Raw genomic sequence first — 22,065 nt, forward strand, 5'->3', positions numbered from 1 at the left:
AGTGTTACTGGAACTTACTGAGTGTTACTGAGTGTTACTGGAACTTACTGAGTGTTACTGAGTGTTACTGGAACTTACTGAGTGTTACTGAGTGTTACTGGAACTTACTGAGAGTTACTGAGTGTTACTGGAACTTACTGAGTGTTACTGAGTGTTACTGGAACTTACTGAGAGTTACTGAGTGTTACTGAGTGTTACTGGAACTTACTCAGTGTTACTGAGTGTTACTGAGTGTTACTGGAACTTACTGAGTGTTACTGAGGGTTACTGAGTGTTACTGGAACTTACTGAGTGTTACTGAGTGTTACTGAGTGTTACTGGAACTTACTGAGTGTTACTGAGTGTTACTGGAAATTACTGAGTGTTACTGGAACTTACAGAGTGTTACTGAGAGTTACTGAGTGTTACTGGAACTTACTGAGTGTTACTGAGAGTTACTGAGTGTTACTGGAACTTACTGAGTGTTACTGAGAGTTACTGAGTGTTACTGGAACTTACTGAGTGTTACTGAGAGTTACTGAGTGTTACTGGAACTTACTGAGTGTTACTGAGAGTTACTGAGTGTTACTGGAACTTACAGAGTATTACTGAGTGTTACTGTAACTTACTGAGTGTTACTGAGTGTTACTGGAACTTACTGAGTGTTACTGAGTGTTACTGGAACTTACTGAGTGTTACTGAGTGTTACTGGAACTTACTGAGTGTTACTGAGTGTTACTGGAACTTACTGAGTGTTACTGAGTGTTACTGGAACTTACTGAGTGTTACTGAGTCTTTCTGAGTGTTACTGGAACTTACTGAGTGTTACTGAGTGTTACTGGAACTTACTGAGTGTTACTGAGTGTTACTGAGTGTTACTGGAACTTACTGAGTGTTACTGAGTGTTACTGGAACTTACTGAGTGTTACTGAGTGTTTCTGAGTGTTACTGGAACTTGCTGAGTGTTACTGAGTGTTACTGAGTGTTACTGGAACTTACTGAGTGTTACTGAGTGTTACTGAGTGTTACTGGAACTTACTGAGTGTTAACTGAGTGTTACTGGAACTTACTGAGTGTTACTGAGTGTTACTGGAACTTACTGAGAGTTACTGAGTGTTACTGGAACTTACTGAGTGTTACTGAGTGTTACTGGAACTTACTGAGAGTTACTGAGGGTTAGTGAGGGTTACTGGAACTTACTGAGAGTTACTGAGTGTTACTGGAACTTACTGAGTGTTACTGAGTGTTACTGGAACTTACTGAGTGTTACTGAGTGTTTCTGAGTGTTACTGGAACTTGCTGAGTGTTACTGAGTGTTACTGAGTGTTACTGGAACTTACTGAGTGTTACTGAGTGTTACTGAGTGTTACTGGAACTTACTGAGTGTTACTGAGTGTTACTGGAAATTACTGAGTGTTACTGGAACTTACAGAGTGTTACTGAGAGTTACTGAGTGTTACTGGAACTTACTGAGTGTTACTGAGAGTTACTGAGTGTTACTGGAACTTACTGAGTGTTACTGAGAGTTACTGAGTGTTACTGGAACTTACTGAGTGTTACTGAGAGTTACTGAGTGTTACTGGAACTTACTGAGTGTTACTGAGAGTTACTGAGTGTTACTGGAACTTACAGAGTATTAGTGAGTGTTACTGTAACTTACTGAGTGTTACTGAGTGTTACTGGAACTTACTGAGTGTTACTGAGTGTTACTGGAACTTACTGAGTGTTACTGAGTGTTACTGGAACTTACTGAGTGTTACTGAGTGTTACTGGAACTTACTGAGTGTTACTGAGTGTTACTGGAACTTACTGAGTGTTACTGAGTCTTTCTGAGTGTTACTGGAACTTACTGAGTGTTACTGAGTGTTACTGGAACTTACTGAGTGTTACTGAGTGTTACTGAGTGTTACTGGAACTTACTGAGTGTTACTGAGTGTTACTGGAACTTACTGAGTGTTACTGAGTGTTTCTGAGTGTTACTGGAACTTGCTGAGTGTTACTGAGTGTTACTGAGTGTTACTGGAACTTACTGAGTGTTACTGAGTGTTACTGAGTGTTACTGGAACTTACTGAGTGTTAACTGAGTGTTACTGGAACTTACTGAGTGTTACTGAGTGTTACTGGAACTTACTGAGAGTTACTGAGTGTTACTGGAACTTACTGAGTGTTACTGAGTGTTACTGGAACTTACTGAGAGTTACTGAGGGTTAGTGAGGGTTACTGGAACTTACTGAGAGTTACTGAGTGTTACTGGAACTTACTGAGTGTTACTGAGTGTTACTGGAACTTACTGAGTGTTACTGAGTGTTTCTGAGTGTTACTGGAACTTGCTGAGTGTTACTGAGTGTTACTGAGTGTTACTGGAACTTACTGAGTGTTACTGAGTGTTACTGAGTGTTACTGGAACTTACTGAGTGTTAACTGAGTGTTACTGGAACTTACTGAGTGTTACTGAGTGTTACTGGAAATTACTGAGTGTTACTGAATGTTACTGGAACTTACTGAGTGTTACTGAGAGTTACTGAGTGTTACTGGAACTTACTGAGTGTTACTGAGAGTTACTGAGTGTTACTGGAACTTACTGAGTGTTACTGAGAGTTACTGAGTGTTACTGGAACTTACTGAGTGTTACTGAGAGTTACTGAGTGTTACTGGAACTTACTGAGTGTTACTGAGAGTTACTGAGTGTTACTGGAACTTACTGAGTGTTACTGAGTGTTACAGAGTGTTACTGGAACTTACAGAGTATTACTGAGTGTTACTGTAACTTACTGAGTGTTACTGAGTGTTACTGGAACTTACTGAGTGTTACTGAGTGTTACTGGAACTTACTGAGTGTTACTGAGTGTTACTGGAACTTACTGAGTGTTACTGAGTGTTACTGGAACTTACTGAGTGTTACTGAGTGTTACTGGAACTTACTGAGTGTTACTGAGTGTTACTGAGTGTTAGTGGAACTTACTGAGTGTTTCTGAGTGTTACTGGAACTTACTGAGTGTTACTGAGTGTTACTGGAACTTACTGAGTGTTACTGAGTGTTACTGAGTGTTACTGGAACTTACTGAGTGTTACTGAGTGTTACTGGAACTTACTGAGTGTTACTGAGTGTTACTGGAACTTACTGAGTGTTACTGAGTGTTTCTGAGTGTTACTGGAACTTGCTAAGTGTTACTGAGTGTTACTGAGTGTTACTGGAACTTACTGAGTGTTACTGAGTGTTACTGAGTGTTACTGGAACTTACTGAGTGTTAACTGAGTGTTACTGGAACTTACTGAGTGTTACTGAGTGTTACTGGAACTTACTGAGAGTTACTGAGTGTTACTGGAACTTACTGAGTGTTACTGAGTGTTACTGGAACTTACTGAGAGTTACTGAGAGTTACTGAGTGTTACTGGAACTTACTCAGTGTTACTGAGTGTTACTGAGTGTTACTGGAACTTACTGAGTGTTACTGAGGGTTACTGAGTGTTACTGGAACTTACTGAGTGTTACTGAGTGTTACTGAGTGTTACTGGAACTTACTGAGTGTTACTGAGTGTTACTGGAAATTACTGAGTGTTACTGGAACTTACTGAGTGTTACTGAGAGTTACTGAGTGTTACTGGAACTTACTGAGTGTTACTGAGAGTTACTGAGTGTTACTGGAACTTACTGAGTGTTACTGAGAGTTACTGAGTGTTACTGGAACTTACTGAGTGTTACTGAGAGTTACTGAGTGTTACTGGAACTTACTGAGTGTTACTGAGAGTTACTGAGTGTTACTGGAACTTACAGAGTATTACTGAGTGTTACTGTAACTTACTGAGTGTTACTGAGTGTTACTGGAACTTACTGAGTGTTACTGAGTGTTACTGGAACTTACTGAGTGTTACTGAGTGTTACTGGAACTTACTGAGTGTTACTGAGTGTTACTGGAACTTACTGAGTGTTACTGAGTGTTACTGGAACTTACTGAGTGTTACTGAGTGTTTCTGAGTGTTACTGGAACTTACTGAGTGTTACTGAGTGTTACTGGAACTTACTGAGTGTTACTGAGTGTTACTGAGTGTTACTGGAACTTACTGAGTGTTACTGAGTGTTACTGGAACTTACTGAGTGTTACTGAGTGTTTCTGAGTGTTACTGGAACTTGCTGAGTGTTACTGAGTGTTACTGAGTGTTACTGGAACTTACTGAGTGTTACTGAGTGTTTCTGAGTGTTACTGGAACTTGCTGAGTGTTACTGAGTGTTACTGAGTGTTACTGGAACTTACTGAGTGTTACTGAGTGTTACTGGAACTTACTGAGTGTTACTGAGTGTTACTGGAACTTACTGAGTGTTACTGAGTGTTACTGGAACTTACTGAGTGTTACTGAGTGTTTCTGAGTGTTACTGGAACTTACTGAGTGTTACTGAGTGTTACTGGAACTTACTGAGTGTTACTGAGTGTTACTGAGTGTTACTGGAACTTACTGAGTGTTACTGAGTGTTACTGGAACTTACTGAGTGTTACTGAGTGTTACTGGAACTTACTGAGTGTTACTGAGTGTTTCTGAGTGTTACTGGAACTTGCTGAGTGTTACTGAGTGTTACTGAGTGTTACTGGAACTTACTGAGTGTTACTGAGTGTTACTGAGTGTTACTGGAACTTACTGAGTGTTAACTGAGTGTTACTGGAACTTACTGAGTGTTACTGAGTGTTACTGGAACTTACTGAGAGTTACTGAGTGTTACTGGAACTTACTGAGTGTTACTGAGTGTTACTGGAACTTACTGAGAGTTACTGAGAGTTACTGAGTGTTACTGGAACTTACTCAGTGTTACTGAGTGTTACTGAGTGTTACTGGAACTTACTGAGTGTTACTGAGGGTTACTGAGTGTTACTGGAACTTACTGAGTGTTACTGAGTGTTACTGAGTGTTACTGGAACTTACTGAGTGTTACTGAGTGTTACTGGAAATTACTGAGTGTTACTGGAACTTTCTGAGTGTTACTGAGAGTTACTGAGTGTTACTGGAACTTACTGAGTGTTACTGAGAGTTACTGAGTGTTACTGGAACTTACTGAGTGTTACTGAGAGTTACTGAGTGTTACTGGAACTTACTGAGTGTTACTGAGAGTTACTGAGTGTTACTGGAACTTACTGAGTGTTACTGAGAGTTACTGAGTGTTACTGGAACTTTCAGAGTATTACTGAGTGTTACTGTAACTTACTGAGTGTTACTGAGTGTTACTGGAACTTACTGAGTGTTACTGAGTGTTACTGGAACTTACTGAGTGTTACTGAGTGTTACTGGAACTTACTGAGTGTTACTGAGTGTTACTGGAACTTACTGAGTGTTACTGAGTGTTACTGGAACTTACTGAGTGTTACTGAGTGTTTCTGAGTGTTACTGGAACTTACTGAGTGTTACTGAGTGTTACTGGAACTTACTGAGTGTTACTGAGTGTTACTGAGTGTTACTGGAACTTACTGAGTGTTACTGAGTGTTACTGGAACTTACTGAGTGTTACTGAGTGTTTCTGAGTGTTACTGGAACTTGCTGAGTGTTACTGAGTGTTACTGAGTGTTACTGGAACTTACTGAGTGTTACTGAGTGTTACTGAGTGTTACTGGAACTTACTGAGTGTTAACTGAGTGTTACTGGAACTTACTGAGTGTTACTGAGTGTTACTGGAACTTACTGAGAGTTACTGAGTGTTACTGGAACTTACTGAGTGTTACTGAGTGTTACTGGAACTTACTGAGAGTTACTGAGGGTTAGTGAGGGTTACTGGAACTTACTGAGAGTTACTGAGTGTTACTGGAACTTACTGAGTGTTACTGAGTGTTACTGGAACTTACTGAGTGTTACTGAGTGTTTCTGAGTGTTACTGGAACTTGCTGAGTGTTACTGAGTGTTACTGAGTGTTACTGGAACTTACTGAGTGTTACTGAGTGTTACTGAGTGTTACTGGAACTTACTGAGTGTTAACTGAGTGTTACTGGAACTTACTGAGTGTTACTGAGTGTTACTGGAAATTACTGAGTGTTACTGAATGTTACTGGAACTTACTGAGTGTTACTGAGAGTTACTGAGTGTTACTGGAACTTACTGAGTGTTACTGAGAGTTACTGAGTGTTACTGGAACTTACTGAGTGTTACTGAGAGTTACTGAGTGTTACTGGAACTTACTGAGTGTTACTGAGAGTTACTGAGTGTTACTGGAACTTACTGAGTGTTACTGAGAGTTACTGAGTGTTACTGGAACTTACTGAGTGTTACTGAGTGTTACAGAGTGTTACTGGAACTTACAGAGTATTACTGAGTGTTACTGTAACTTACTGAGTGTTACTGAGTGTTACTGGAACTTACTGAGTGTTACTGAGTGTTACTGGAACTTACTGAGTGTTACTGAGTGTTACTGGAACTTACTGAGTGTTACTGAGTGTTACTGGAACTTACTGAGAGTTACTGAGTGTTACTGGAACTTACTGAGTGTTACTGAGTGTTACTGGAACTTACTGAGAGTTACTGAGTGTTACTGAGTGTTACTGGAACTTACTCAGTGTTACTGAGTGTTACTGAGTGTTACTGGAACTTACTGAGTGTTACTGAGGGTTACTGAGTGTTACTGGAACTTACTGAGTGTTACTGAGTGTTACTGAGTGTTACTGGAACTTACTGAGTGTTACTGAGTGTTACTGGAAATTACTGAGTGTTACTGGAACTTTCAGAGTGTTACTGAGAGTTACTGAGTGTTACTGGAACTTACTGAGTGTTACTGAGAGTTACTGAGTGTTACTGGAACTTACTGAGTGTTACTGAGAGTTACTGAGTGTTACTGGAACTTACTGAGTGTTACTGAGAGTTACTGAGTGTTACTGGAACTTACTGAGTGTTACTGAGAGTTACTGAGTGTTACTGGAACTTACAGAGTATTACTGAGTGTTACTGTAACTTACTGAGTGTTACTGAGTGTTACTGGAACTTACTGAGTGTTACTGAGTGTTACTGGAACTTACTGAGTGTTACTGAGTGTTACTGGAACTTACTGAGTGTTACTGAGTGTTACTGGAACTTACTGAGTGTTACTGAGTGTTACTGGAACTTACTGAGTGTTACTGAGTGTTTCTGAGTGTTACTGGAACTTACTGAGTGTTACTGAGTGTTACTGGAACTTACTGAGTGTTACTGAGTGTTACTGAGTGTTACTGGAACTTACTGAGTGTTACTGAGTGTTACTGGAACTTACTGAGTGTTACTGAGTGTTTCTGAGTGTTACTGGAACTTGCTGAGTGTTACTGAGTGTTACTGAGTGTTACTGGAACTTACTGAGTGTTACTGAGTGTTACTGAGTGTTACTGGAACTTACTGAGTGTTAACTGAGTGTTACTGGAACTTACTGAGTGTTACTGAGTGTTACTGGAACTTACTGAGAGTTACTGAGTGTTACTGGAACTTACTGAGTGTTACTGAGTGTTACTGGAACTTACTGAGAGTTACTGAGGGTTAGTGAGGGTTACTGGAACTTACTGAGAGTTACTGAGTGTTACTGGAACTTACTGAGTGTTACTGAGTGTTACTGGAACTTACTGAGTGTTACTGAGTGTTTCTGAGTGTTACTGGAACTTGCTGAGTGTTACTGAGTGTTACTGAGTGTTACTGGAACTTACTGAGTGTTACTGAGTGTTACTGAGTGTTACTGGAACTTACTGAGTGTTAACTGAATGTTACTGGAACTTACTGAGTGTTACTGAGTGTTACTGGAACTTACTGAGAGTTACTGAGTGTTACTGGAACTTACTGAGTGTTACTGAGTGTTACTGGAACTTACTGAGAGTTACTGAGGGTTAGTGAGGGTTACTGGAACTTACTGAGAGTTACTGGAACTTACTGAGTGTTACTGAGGGTTACTGAGTGTTACTGGAACTTACTGAGAGTTACTGAGTGTTACTGGAACTTACTGAGAGTTACTGAGTGTTACTGGAACTTACTGAGTGTTACTGAGGGTTAGTGAGTGTTACTGAGGGTTAGTGAGTGTTACTGAGTGTTACTGGAACTTACTGAGTGTTACTGAGTGTTACTGGAACTTACTGAGGGTTACTGAGTGTTACTGGAACTTACTGAGTGTTACTGAGGGTTAGTGAGTGTTACTGGAACTTACTGAGTGTTACTGAGTGTTACTGAGGGTTAGTGAGTGTTACTGAGGATTACTGAGTGTTACTGAGTGTTACTGGAATTTACTGAGGGTTACTGAGTGTTACTGGAACTTACTGAGTGTTACTGAGGGTTACTGAGTGTTACTGAGTGTTAGTGAGTGTTACTGGAACTTACTGAGTGTTACTGAGTGTTACTGAGTGCTGGTGGAACTTACTGAGTGTTACTGAGTGTTACTGGAACTTACTGAGTGTTACTGAGGGTTCGTGAGGGTTACTGGAACTTACTGAGGGTTACTGAGTGTTACTGGAACTTACTGAGTGTTACTGAGGGTTAGTGAGTGTTACTGAGGGTTAGTGAGTGTTACTGAGTGTTACTGGAACTTACTAAGTGTTACTGAGTGTTACTGGAACTTACTGAGGGTTACTGAGTGTTACTGGAACTTACTGAGTGTTACTGAGGGTTAGTGAGTGTTACTGGAACTTACTGAGTGTTACTGAGTGTTACTGAGGGTTAGTGAGTGTTACTGAGGATTACTGAGTGTTACTGAGTGTTACTGGAATTTACTGAGGGTTACTGAGTGTTACTGGAACTTACTGAGTGTTACTGAGGGTTACTGAGTGTTACTGAGTGTTAGTGAGTGTTACTGGAACTTACTGAGTGTTACTGAGTGTTACTGAGTGTTAGTGGAACTTACTGAGTGTTACTGAGTGTTACTGGAACTTACTGAGTGTTACTGAGTGTTACTGGAACTTACTGAGTGTTACAGATGGTTACTGAGTGTTACTGGATCTTACGGAATGTTACTGAGGGTTACTGAGGGTTAGTGAGTGTTAGTGAAACTTACTGAGGGTTACTGAGTGTTAGTGAGTGTTACTGAGTGTTAGTGAGTGTTAGTGAAACTTACTGAGGGTTACTGAGTGTTACTGGAACTTACTGAGGGTTACTGAGTGTTACTGGAACTTACTGAGGGTTACTGAGTGTTGGTGAAACTTACTGAGTGTTACTGAGTGTTAGTGAGTGTTACTGAGGGCTACTGGAACTTACTGAGGGTTACTGAGTGTTACTGAGTGTTGGTGAAACTTACTGAGTGTTACTGAGTGTTAGTGAGTGTTAGTGAGTGTTACTGAGGGTTACTGGAACTTACTGAGTGTTACTGAGTGTTACTGGAACTTACTGAGTGTTACTGAGTGTTACTGAGTGTTCGTGAAACTTACGGAGGTTTACTGAGTGTTACTGGAACTTACTGAGTGTTACTGAGGTTTACTGAGTGTTACTGAGTGTTACTGGAACTTACTGAGGGTTACCGAGTGTTACTGGAACTTACTGAGTATTACTGAGTGTTACTGAGTGTTAGTGAGTGTTCGTGAAACTTACTGAGGGTTACTGAGTGTTACTGGAACTTTCTGAGTGTTACTGAGGGTTACTGAGTGTTACTGGAACTTACTGAGTATTACTGAGTGTTACTGAGTGTTACTGGAACTTACTGAGTGTTACTGAGGGTTACTGAGTGTTACTGGAACTTACTGAGGGTTACCGAGTGTTACTGGAACTTACTGAATATTACTGAGTGTTACTGAGTGTTAGTGAGTGCTAGTGAAACTTCCTGAGGGTTACTGAGTGTTACTGAGTGTTACTGGAAATTACTGAGGGTTACTGAGTGTTACTGGAACTTACTGAGGGTTACTGAGTGTTACTGAGTGTTACTGGAACTTACTGAGGGTTACTGAGTGTTACTGGAACTTACTGAGTATTACTGAGTGTTACTGAGTGTTACTGGAACTTACTGAGGGTTACTGAGGGTTACTGGAACTTACTGAGGGTTACTGAGTGTTACTGGAACTTACTGAGTGTTACTGAGGGTTACTGAGTGTTACTGAGTGTTAGTGAAACTTACTGATGGTTACTGAGTGTTACTGAGTGCTGGTGAAACTTACTGAGTGTTACTGAGTGTTACTGGAACTTACTGAGGGTAACTGAGTGTTACTGAATGTTACTGAGGGGTACTGAGTGTTACTGAGTGTTACTGGAACTTACTGAGTGTTATTGAGTGTTACTGAATGCTGGTGAAGCTTACTGAGTGTTACTGAGTGTTAGTGAAACTTACTGAGTGTTACTGAGTGTTACTGAATGTTACTGAGGGTTACTGAGTGTTACTGAGTGTTACTGAGGATTACTGAGTGTTACTGAGGGTTACTGAGTGTTACTGGATCTTACGGAATGTTACTGAGCGTTACTGAGGGTTACTGAGGGTTAGTGAGTGTTAGTGAAACTTACTGAGTGTTAGTGAGTGTTAGTGAGTGTTACTGAGTGTTAGTGAAACTTACTGAGGGTTACTGAGTGTTACTGGAACTTACTGAGGGTTACTGAGTGTTACTGGAACTTACTGAGGGTTACTGAGTTTTGGTGAAACTTACTGAGTGTTACTGAGTGTTAGTGAGTGTTACTGAGGGTTACTGGAACTTACTGAGGGTTACTGAGTGTTACTGAGTGTTGGTGAAACTTACTGAGTGTTAGTGAGTGTTAGTGAGTGTTACTGAGGGTTACTGGAACTTACTGAGTGTTACTGAGTGTTACTGGAACTTACTGAGTGTTACTGAGTGTTACTGGAACTTACTGAGTGTTACTGAGTGTTACTGGAACTTACTGAGTGTTACTGAGTGTTACTGAGTGTTCGTGGAACTTACGGAGGGTTACTGAGTGTTACTGGAACTTACTGAGGGTTACTGAGGGTTACTGAGTGTTACTGAGTGTTACTGGAACTTACTGAGGGTTACCGAGTGTTACTGGAACTTACTGAGTATTACTGAGTGTTACTGAGTGTTAGTGAGTGTTACTGGAACTTACTGAGTATTACTGAGTGTTACTGAGTGTTAGTGAGTGTTCGTGAAACTTACTGAGGGTTACTGAGTGTTACTGAGTGTTACTGGAACTTACTGAGGGTTACTGAGTGTTACTGGAACTTACTGAGTGTTACTGAGGGTTAGTGAGTGTTACTGAGTGTTACTGGAACTTACTGAGGGTTACCGAGTGTTACTGGAACTTACTGAGTATTACTGAGTGTTACTGAGTGTTAGTGAGTGTTACTGGAACTTACTGAGTATTACTGAGTGTTACTGAGTGTTAGTGAGTGTTCGTGAAACTTACTGAGGGTTACTGAGTGTTACTGAGTGTTACTGGAACTTACTGAGGGTTACTGAGTGTTACTGGAACTTACTGAGGGTTACTGAGTGTTACTGAGTGTTACTGGAACTTACTGAGGGTTACTGAGTGTTACTGGAACTTACTGAGTATTACTGAGTGTTACTGAGTGTTACTGGAACTTACTGAGGGTTACTGAGGGTTACTGGAACTTACTGAGTGTTACTGAGTGTTACTGGAACTTACTGAGTGTTACTGAGGGATACTGAGTGTTACTGAGTGTTAGTGAAACTTACTGATGGTTACTGAGTGTTACTGAGTGCTGGTGAAACTTAATGAGAGTTACTGAGTGTTACTGGAACTTACTGAGGGTAACTGAGTGTTACTGAATGTTACTGAGGGTTACTGAGTGTTACTGAGTGTTACTGGAACTTACTGAGTGTTATTGAGTGTTACTGAGTGCTGGTGAAGCTTACTGAGTATTACTGAGTGTTAGTGAAACTTACTGAGTGTTACTGAGTATTACTGAGGGTTACTGAGTATTACTGAACATTACTGAGTGTTACTGAACGTTACCGAGTGTTACTGAATGTTACCGAGTGTTACTGAATGTTGCTGCGTGTTACTGAGTATTACAGAATGTTACAGAATGCTATTGAGTGTTGTAGAATGTTACTGAAAATTACCAAATGTTACAGAATGTTTCAGAATGTAACTGAGTATTAGAGACTGTTACTGAGTGTTACTAATTGTTACTGAGTATTACAGAATGTTACTGAATGTTACTGAGTGTTACCAAATGTTAAAGAATGTTACTGAGTGTTACCGAATGTTACTTAATATTACTGAGTATTACAGAATGTTACTGAGTGTTACTGAGAATTACAGAATGTTACCAAATGTTACCAAATGTTACAGAATGTTATGCAGTGTTACTGAATGTTAATGAGAGTTACTGAGTGTTACAGAATGTTAACGAGTGTTACCAAATGTTACGGCATATCACTGAATGTTACTGAGTGCTACCGAATGTTACTAAATGTTACAGAGTATTTGAGTATTAGAGAATGTTACTGAGTGTTACTGAGTATTACAGAATGTTACTGAAGGTTACTGAGTGTTACCGAATGCTACTGAGTATTAGAGAATGTTACTGAATGTTACTGAGTATTACCGAACGTTAAAGAATGTTACCGAATGTTAACTAATGTTACTGAGAATTACAGAATGTTACTGAATGTTAATGAATGTTACTGAGTATTACAGAATGTTACCCAGTATTACCAAATGTTACAGAATGTTAATGAGTGTTACAGAATGTTAATGAGTGTTATTGAAAGTTACTCAGTGTTAGTGAATGTTACCGTTTGTTACCGAATGTTAGCGTTTGTTACCGAATGTTAGCGTTTGTTACTGAATGTCACAGAGTGTTACTGAAAGTTACTAAAAGTTACCAAGTGTTACTGATGTGTTAGTGAATGTTACTGAGTGTTACTGAAAGTTGCTGAATGTTACTGAAAGTTACTAAAAGTTACTAAAAGTTACTGAGTGTTACTAATGTGTTACTGAATGTTACCAAGTGTTATACCAAGTGTTACCGGATGTTACTGAAAGTTACCAAATGTTACTGAGTGTCACTGAATGTTACTGAGTGTCACTGAATGTTACTGAGTGTCACTGAATGTTACTGAGTGTCACTGAATGTCACTGAATGTTACTGAGTGTCACTGAATGTTACTGAGTGTCACTGAATGTTACTGAGTGTCACTGAATGTTACTGAGTGTCACTGAATGTTCTCCTTCCCTCAGTCCTTGTACACAACGGCTGGTGAAGGGAAAGGTAACATAACAAATGCAGTGTGGACAGAGGAGGTCAGTGATACCCCTCCCGGTGCAGTGTGGGACAGAGGAGGTCAATGTTACCCCTCCCGGTGCAGTGTGGGACAGAGTAGGTCAGTGTTACCCCTCCCAGTGCAGTGTGGGACAGAGGAGGTCAATGTTACCCCTCCCGGTGCAGTGTGGACAGAGGAGGTCAATGTTACCCCTCCCGGTGCAGTGTGGGACAGAGGAGGTCAGTGTTACCCCTCCCGGTGCAGTGTGGGACAGAGGAGGTCAGTGTTACCCCTCCCGGTGCAGTCTGGGACAGAGGAGGTCAGTGTTACCCCTCCCAGTGCAGTGTGGGACAGAGGAGGTCAATGTTACCCCTCCCGGTGCAGTGTGGGACAGAGTAGGTCAGTGTTACCCCTCCCAGTGCAGTGTGGGACAGAGGAGGTCAATGTTACCCCTCCCGGTGCAGTGTGGACAGAGGAGGTCAATGTTACCCCTCCCGGTGCAGTGTGGGACAGAGGAGGTCAGTGTTACCCCTCCCGGTGCAGTGTGGGACAGAGGAGGTCAGTGTTACCCCTCCCGGTGCAGTCTGGGACAGAGGAGGTCAGTGTTACCCCTCCCGGTGCAGCGTGGGAAAGAGGAGGTCAGTGTTACCCCTCCCAGTGCAGTGTGGGACAGAGGAGGTCAGTGTTACCCCTCCCGGTGCAGTGTGGGACAGAGGAGGTCAATGTTACCCCTCCCGGTGCAGTGTGGGACAGAGGAGGTCAGTGTTACCCCTCCCGGTGCAGTGTGGGACAGAGGAGGTCAATGTTACCCCTCCCAGTGCAGTGTGGGACAGAGGAGGTCAATGTTACCCCTCCCGGTGCAGTGTGGACAGAGGAGGTCAATGTTACCCCTCCCGGTGCAGTGTGGGACAGAGGAGGTCAGTGTTACCCCTCCCGGTGCAGTGTGGGACAGAGGAGGTCAGTGTTACCCCTCCCGGTGCAGTCTGGGACAGAGGAGGTCAGTGTTACCCCTCCCAGTGCAGTGTGGGACAGAGGAGGTCAATGTTACCCCTCCCGGTGCAGTGTGGGACAGAGTAGGTCAGTGTTACCCCTCCCAGTGCAGTGTGGGACAGAGGAGGTCAATGTTACCCCTCCCGGTGCAGTGTGGACAGAGGAGGTCAATGTTACCCCTCCCGGTGCAGTGTGGGACAGAGGAGGTCAGTGTTACCCCTCCCGGTGCAGTGTGGGACAGAGGAGGTCAGTGTTACCCCTCCCGGTGCAGTCTGGGACAGAGGAGGTCAGTGTTACCCCTCCCGGTGCAGCGTGGGACAGAGGAGGTCAGTGTTACCCCTCCCAGTGCAGTGTGGGACAGAGGAGGTCAGTGTTACCCCTCCCGGTGCAGTCTGGGACAGAGGAGGTCAGTGTTACCCCTCCCAGTGCAGTGTGGGACAGAGGAGGTCAGTGTTACCCCTCCCGGTGCAGTGTGGGACAGAGGAGGTCAGTGCTACCCCTCCCGGTGCAGTGTGGGACAGAGGAGGTCAGTGTTACCCCTCCCGGTGCAGTGTGGGACAGAGGAGGTCAGTGCTACCCCTCCCGGTGCAGTGTGGGACAGAGGAGGTCAGTGTTACCCCTCCCAGTGCAGTGTGGGACAGAGGAGGTCAGTGTTACCCCTCCCGGTGCAGTGTGGGACAGAGGAGGTCAGTGCTACCCCTCCCGGTGCAGTGTGGGACAGAGGAGGTCAGTGTTACCCCTCCCAGTGCAGTGTGGGACAGAGGAGGTCAATGTTACCCCTCCCGGTGCAGTGTGGGACAGAGGAGGTCAGTGTTACCCCTCCCGGTGCAGTGTGGGACAGAGGAGGTCAGTGTTACCTCTCCCGGTGCAGTGTGGGACAGAGGAGGTCAGTGCTACCCCTCCCGGTGCAGTGTGGGACAGAGGAGGTCAGTGTTACCCCTCCCAGTGCAGTGTGGGACAGAGGAGGTCAGTGTTACCCCTCCCAGTGCAGTGTGGGACAGAGGAGGTCAATGTTACCCCTCCCGGTGCAGTGTGGGACAGAGGAGGTCAGTGTTACCCCTCCCAGTGCAGTGTGGGACAGAGGAGGTCAGTGTTACCCCTCCCAGTGCAGTGTGGGACAGAGGAGGTCAATGTTACCCCTCCCGGTGCAGTGTGGGACAGAGGAGGTCAATGTTACCCCTCCCGGTGCAGTGCGGGACAGAGGAGGTCAGTGTTACCTCTCCCGGTGCAGTGTGGGACAGAGTAGGTCAGTGTTACCCCTCCCAGTGCAGTGTGGGACAGAGGAGGTCAATGTTACCCCTCCCGGTGCAGTGTGGGACAGAGGAGGTCAATGTTACCCCTCCCGGTGCAGTGCGGGACGGAGGAGGTCAGTGTTACCTCTCCCGGTGCAGTGTGGGACAGAGTAGGTCAGTGTTACCCCTCCCAGTGCAGTGTGGGACAGAGGAGGTCAATGTTACCCCTCCCGGTGCAGTGTGGGACAGAGGAGGTCAATGTTACCCCTCCCGGTGCAGTGCGGGACGGAGGAGGTCAATGTTACCCCTCCCGGTGCAGTGCGGGACAGAGGAGATCAGTGCTACCCCTCCCGGTGCAGTGTGGGACAGAGGAGGTCAGTGTTACCTCTGCCAGTGCAGTGCGGGACAGAGGAGGTCAGTGTTACCCCTCCCAGTGCAGTGTGGGACAGAGGAGGTCAGTGCTACCCCTCCCAGTGCAGTGTGGGACAGAGGAGGTCAGTGCTACCCCTCCCGGTGCAGTGTGGGACAGAGGAGGTCAGTGTTACCCCTCCCGGTGCAGTGCGGGACAGAGGAGGTCAGTGTTACCCCTCCCGGTGCAGTGCGGGACAGAGGAGGTCAGTGCTACCCCTCCCAGTGCAGTGTGGGACAGAGGAGGTCAGTGATACCCCTCCCGGTGCAGTGTGGGACAGAGGAGGTCAGTGATACCCCTCCCAGTGCAGTTGCAATAAAAGGGACATTTGTACAGGAGTTCGACCCCATGTTGCAGGATGTCTGAGAACATGGAATAACTGAGACCAAGTGCCTTGGCGAGAACTTTCGAAAACACATTTTTTTTCGATGAAGTGAGATTTGAAAAAGAATTTTTGACTCATGAATGTTATGACTTCCATTCGGGGAGATGAACCACCCTTTCCCCAATGCTTCCAAAAACATTAACGGACAAATTGTAAGGAAGCCATTCGGAGCAAGATGAAAACTCAGCAACTGCTCGAGAGAAAGGAAAGATCTCCCATTTCTCCAGAGTCTTTCCCCACCTCAGGACTCCCCAGAGTCCTCCACAGCCAGTGAAGTACTTTTCTCGAAGCGACTGTTGTAATGCGAGAAACGCGGCGGCCAATTTATGCACAGCAAGATCCCACGAACAGCAAGGTGATAAATGACCCAGATCATCTATTTCAGTGACGTTGGTCGAGGGATAAATTCCGGGACACCGGGGAGAACTCTTCCCCCCCCCCTCAGCTCTTCTTCCAATCGCGGCCTTGGGATCTTTTACGTCCCACCTGAGGGGGCCCTCGGTTTAACGTCTCGCCCCGAAAGACGGCCCCCTCCGACAGCGCGGCGCTCCCTCAGTACCGGCACCGGGGTGGGGGAGTGTCGGGGCCTGGATTACGGGGCTCGAGTCTCTGGAGTGAGGCGGGGGGGACTCGGACCCTCGACCTTCTGACTCCGAGGGGAGAGGGAGACCCACCGAGCCAGAGCGACGATGGACGTTAGATTTGCTGAGGCCTTTTCACAATATGTCCTTGGTACCCGCGTCCCTGAGGCCCAGCAAGATCGGAATCCAATCAGCGTGTGCCAAAACCCCAATTCCATCGCCAGCTTAGTCACTGGCAAGAACCTCGCTCTCACTCTCTCCCCTCGGAGTCAGAAGGTCGGGGGTTCGAGCCCCCACTCCAGAGACTCGAGCCCCGTAATCCAGGCCACACTCCCCCGGTGCCGGTACTGAGGGAGCGCCGCGCTGTCGGAGGGGCCGTCTTTCGGGGCGAGACGTTAAACCGAGGCCCCCGTCCGTCCGCCCTCTCGGGCGGGACGTAAAAGATCCCACGGCCGCTATTGGAAGAAGAGCAGGGGGTGGGGTGGAGCGGGGGGAGTTCTCCCCGGTGCCCTGGGGCCGATATTTATCCCTCGGCCAACATCATTCAAGAAAAGAAGTCGTATTCTCGCATTGCTGTTTGTGGGATCTTGCTGTGCGCAAAATTGGCTGCTGCGTTTCTTACATTACAACAGTGACCGCACTTCAAAAAGTACTTCATTGGCTGTGAAAGTGCTTTGGGACGTCCTGAGGTGGGGAGAGGGGCCGGGGAAATACAAATTCGTTCCTCTATACTTCCTAATTCAAGATGTGGAGATGCCGGTGATGGACTGGGGTTGACAATTGTAAACAATTTTACAACACCAAGTTATAGTCCAGCAATTTTATTTTAAATTCACAAGCTTTCGGAGGCTTCCCCCTTCCTCAGGTGAATGTGGAAATGAAATCCTCGAACCCTTCGCGTTTATAAATCACAGAACAATACCTGGTGATTACAGAGAGTCTTTCCAACTGCCCGTTGCCAAGGCAATCACAGTGTTCAGACAGAGAGGCGTTACCTACAGGGCCACCGAATATACAAACAACCAAAAAAATTCAAGGGGGAGCATGGTTTGACTGACATTTTTGGACGGGCAGTCTCCTGGACGAACGATTGAAATCACGACCAATCGCAGAGCTTCAAACCATCTGTGAGGGGGCGGGGGGCGTCCCTACTCTCCGGAATTGACTCCCTAATGACCCCTCTGACTCCCCAACTCCCTCTCCTCACCTGAGAGACCTTCCCAAAGCCCCTTCTCGGGTGTGTTGGCGGCACCGTGGCCTCAGGGGTCAGAAGGCGGTGGGCGCAGCCAAGGGGGCAAAGGTCGTGAGAAGGTCCCGCCGGCTGACCGGGCCCCCCCGGGGGAAAGCAGAAGCCCCGCTCCCGAGAGAGGGGGGGGGGGGAATGGGGGCCGATTCCTACTCACCGCAGGTGTATCCAAGCCCGGGGGGCGATGCGGTTTTCCTGGATTCTGTTGTTTCTCAGGACCAGGACGGTGAGGTTCAGAGTCTTGTTCAGCAGCCCCCCGGGAACCTCCTCGATGTGATTGTTTTCCAGGTGGAGCTCCTGGAGGGCAACGGAAGCAAGGAGGTTAGACTCGGGGGGGTGGGGGTGGGCGACTGGTTACCGGGGCAACCGTAGGCCCGGCTAGAGAGATAGCCGGAGAGAGCACGGTGGGGGAGACCGTTTGGAGGGAGGAGGGGAGGGAAGGGAAGGGGAGGAGGGAGAGAAGGGAAGGGAGGGAAAAAGGGAAAGAAGGAAGGGAAGGAAGGAAGGGAAGGAGGGAAGGGAAGGAGGGAGGGAAGGGAAGGAAGGAAGGGAGGGAAGAAGGGAAGAAGGGAAGGAGGGAAGAAGGGAGGGAAAGAGGGAAGGAAAGAAGAAGGGAAGGAAGGAAGGGAGGGAAGGAGGGAAAGGAAGAAAGGAAGCACGGAAGATGGGAAGGAAGGAAGGAGGGAAGCAGGAAGGAGGGAAGGAATGATGAAGGGAAGGAAAGAAGGAGGGGAGAAAGGAAGATGGGAAGGAATGAAAGGAAATAATGAAGGAAGAAAGGAGGGAAGGAAGGAAGGTGGGAAGGAAGGGTGGGAGAGAGGGAAAGGAAGAAAGAAATTCCTTTCTCCTGCCCCTTTCACCCCCTCAGGACGTCCCAAAACGTTTCACAGCCAATGAAGTACTTTTTTATTTGAAGTGTGGTCACTGTTGTAATGTGGGAAACGCAGCAGCCAATTTGCGCACAGCAAGATCCCACAAACAGCAAATGTGATAAACGACCAGACCATCTGTTTCCTGAGCTTCGGGTGCAGGCTGAAGTTGTTTGACCGCCCGGACGTGGGCTGGAAAGAGGGGCCAATCCTAGGTGGGAGGCACGAAGATGCACGAACTTTGCTCAATTAGGGTGGAACTTGTTCCAGAATGTAATGACCTCTGCGAGGAAAACAAGAACATGTTCGCTCCTCCTGACGTCCCTGGGGCAGTATTGTCAAGTGTTGGAGCAAGGCCCAGAGAATGACGGATGAGGCCTGGATTAAGATTTTCATCTAGTCTATCGTGGAATGGGGTCCGGTCGCTGCTGAGGGCCTAACCCAAACAGAGAGGGGAAAAGACTTATCAGTCCAACAGGCAACGAGGAGGCGCCTGATCCCCTTCTGTAACTCGAGGCCCCAAGTTACTGCCCCTCACAGGCCCTGCCCCTCACTGACCCTCCTAGGCCCTGCCCCTCACTGCCCCTCCTAGGCTTAGCCCCTCACTGCCCCTCCTAGGCCCTGCCCCTCACTGCCCCTCCTAGGCCCTGCCCCTCACTGCCCCTCCTAGGCCCTGCCCCTCACTGCCCCTCCTAGGCCCTGCCCCTCACTGCCCCTCCTAGGCCCTGCCCCTCACTGCCCCTCCTAGGCCCTGCCCCTCACTGCCCCTCCTAGGCCCTGCCCCTCACTGCCCCTCCTAGGCCCTGCCCCTCACTCCCCCTCCTACGCCCTGCCCCTCACTGCCCCTCCTAGGCCCTGCCCCTCCTAGGCCCTGCCCCTCACTGCCCCTCCTAGGCCCTGCCCCTCACTGCCCCTCCTAGGCCCTGCCCCTCACTCCCCCTCCTAGGCCCTGCCCCTCACTGCCCCTCCTAGGCCCTGCCCCTCACTGCCCCTCCTAGGCCCTGCCCCTCACTGCCCCTCCTAGGCCCTGCCCCTCACTGCCCCTCCTAGGCTTAGCCCCTCACTGCCCCTCCGAGGCTTAGCCCCTCACTGCCCCTCCTAGGCCCTGCCCCTCACTGCCCCTGCTAGGCTTAGCCCCTCACTGCCCCTCCTAGGCTCAGCCCCTCACTCCCCCTGCTAGGCCCTGCCCCTCACTCCCCCTCCCAGGCCCTGCCCCTCACTGCCCCTCCTAGGCCCTGCCCCTCACTGCCCCTCCTAGGCCCTGCCCCTCACTGCCCCTCCTAGGCCCTGCCCCTCACTGCCCCTCCTAGGCTTAGCCCCTCACTGCCCCTCCTAGGCTTAGCCCCTCACTGCCCCTCCTAGGCTTAGCCCCTCACTGCCCCTCCTAGGCTTAGCCCCTCACTGCCCCTCCTAGGCTTAGCCCCTCACTGCCCCTCCTAGGCCCTGCCCCTCACTGCCCCTCCTAGGCCCTGCCCCTCACTGCCCCTCCTAGGCCCTGCCCCTCACTGCCCCTCCTAGGCCCTGCCCCTCACTGCCCCTCCTAGGCCCTGCCCCTCACTGCCCCTCCTAGGCCCTGCCCCTCACTGCCCCTCCTAGGCCCTGCCCCTCACTGCCCCTCCTAGGCTTAGCCCCTCACTGCCCCTCCTAGGCTTAGCCCCTCACTGCCCCTCCTAGGCTTAGCCCCTCACTGCCCCTCCTAGGCTTAGCCCCTCACTGCCCCTCCTAGGCCCTGCCCCTCACTGCCCCTGCTAGGCTTAGCCCCTCACTGCCCCTGCTAGGCCCTGCCCCTCACTCGCCCTGCTAGGCCCTGCCCCTCACTCCCCCTCCCAGGCCCTGCCCCTCACTGCCCCTCCTAGGCCCTGCCCCTCACTGCCCCTCCTAGGCTCAGCCCCTCACTGCCCCTCCCAGGCCCTGCCCCTCACTGCCCCTCCTAGGCCCTGCCCCTCACTGCCCCTCCTAGGCCCTGCCCCTCACTGCCCCTCCTAGGCCCTGCCCCTCACTGCCCCTCCTAGGCCCTGCCCCTCACTGCCCCTCCCAGGCCCTGCCCCTCACTGCCCCTCCTAGGCTTAGCCCCTCACTGCCCCTCCCAGGCCCTGCCCCTCACTGCCCCTCCTCGGCTTAGCCCCTCACTGCCCCTCCTAGGCTTAGCCCCTCACTGCCCCTCCCAGGCCCTGCCCCTCACTGCCCCTCCCAGGCCCTGCCCCTCACTGCCCCTCCCAGGCCCTGCCCCTCACTGCCCCTCCTAGGCCCTGCCCCTCACTGCCCCTCCTAGGCCCTGCCCCTCACTGCCCCTCCTAGGCCCTGCCCCTCACTGCCCCTCCTAGGCTCAGCCCCTCACTGCCCTTCCCAGGCCCTGCCCCTCACTGCCTCTCCCAGGCCCTGCCCCTCACTGCCCTTCCCAGGCCCTGCCCCTCACTGCCCCTCCTAGGCTTAGCCCCTCACTGCCCCTCCTAGGCCCTGCCCCTCACTGCCCCTCCTAGGCTTCGCCCCTCACTGCCCCTCCGAGGCCCTGCCCCTCACTGCCCCTCCTAGGCCCTGCCCCTCACTGCCCCTCCTAGGCTTAGCCCCTCACTGCCCCTCCTAGGCTCAGCCCCTCACTCCCCCTCCCAGGCCCTGCCCCTCACTGCCCCTCCCAGGCCCTGCCCCTCACTGCCCCTCCTAGGCCCTGCCCCTCACTGCCCCTCCTAGGCTCAGCCCCTCACTGCCCCTCCCAGGCCCTGCCCCTCACTGCCCCTCCTAGGCCCTGCCCCTCACTGCCCCTCCTAGGCCCTGCCCCTCACTGCCCCTCCTAGGCCCTGCCCCTCACTGCCCCTCCTAGGCCCTGCCCCTCACTGCCCCTCCCAGGCCCTGCCCCTCACTGCCCCTCCTAGGCTTAGCCCCTCACTGCCCCTCCCAGGCCCTGCCCCTCACTGCCCCTCCTCGGCTTAGGCCCTCACTGCCCCTCCTAGGCTTAGCCCCTCACTGCCCCTCCCAGGCCCTGCCCCTCACTGCCCCTCCCAGGCCCTGCCCCTCACTGCCCCTCCTAGGCCCTGCCCCTCACTGCCCCTCCTAGGCTTAGCCCCTCACTGCCCCTCCTAGGCCCTGCCCCTCACTGCCCCTCCTAGGCCCTGCCCCTCACTGCCCCTCCTAGGCCCTGCCCCTCACTGCCCCTCCTAGGCCCTGCCCCTCACTGCCCCTCCTAGGCTCAGCCCCTCACTCCCCCTCCCAGGCCCTGCCCCTCACTGCCCCTCCCAGGCCCTGCCCCTCACTGCCCCTCCTAGGCCCTGCCCCTCACTGCCCC

At 48.9% G+C, this 22,065-nt stretch overlaps 1 protein-coding gene across 3 annotated transcripts in view; it reads right to left on the bottom strand.

Moving 5' to 3' along the window:
- The window catches only part of LOC137311511 (extracellular matrix protein 2-like), a 119,349-nt gene that overhangs the window by 25,382 nt on the left and 71,902 nt on the right, over positions 1-22,065 (bottom strand). For 2 of the 3 annotated variants that reach the window (XR_010960432.1, XM_067978664.1), the window contains exon 7: positions 18,074-18,213. The exons of the other annotated variant lie outside the window; for it this stretch is intronic. Coding sequence is in view for 1 of the 2 variants with exons in the window: in XM_067978664.1 (XP_067834765.1) it covers positions 18,074-18,213 (140 nt within the window). In the remaining variant the exon portion in view is untranslated. The remainder of the gene's footprint in view (positions 1-18,073; positions 18,214-22,065) is intronic. 3 annotated transcript variants of the gene reach the window in all.

This window comes from Heptranchias perlo, unplaced genomic scaffold (assembly GCF_035084215.1).
Source record: "Heptranchias perlo isolate sHepPer1 unplaced genomic scaffold, sHepPer1.hap1 HAP1_SCAFFOLD_344, whole genome shotgun sequence".
In the NCBI taxonomy this organism is placed as follows: domain Eukaryota; kingdom Metazoa; phylum Chordata; class Chondrichthyes; order Hexanchiformes; family Hexanchidae; genus Heptranchias; species Heptranchias perlo.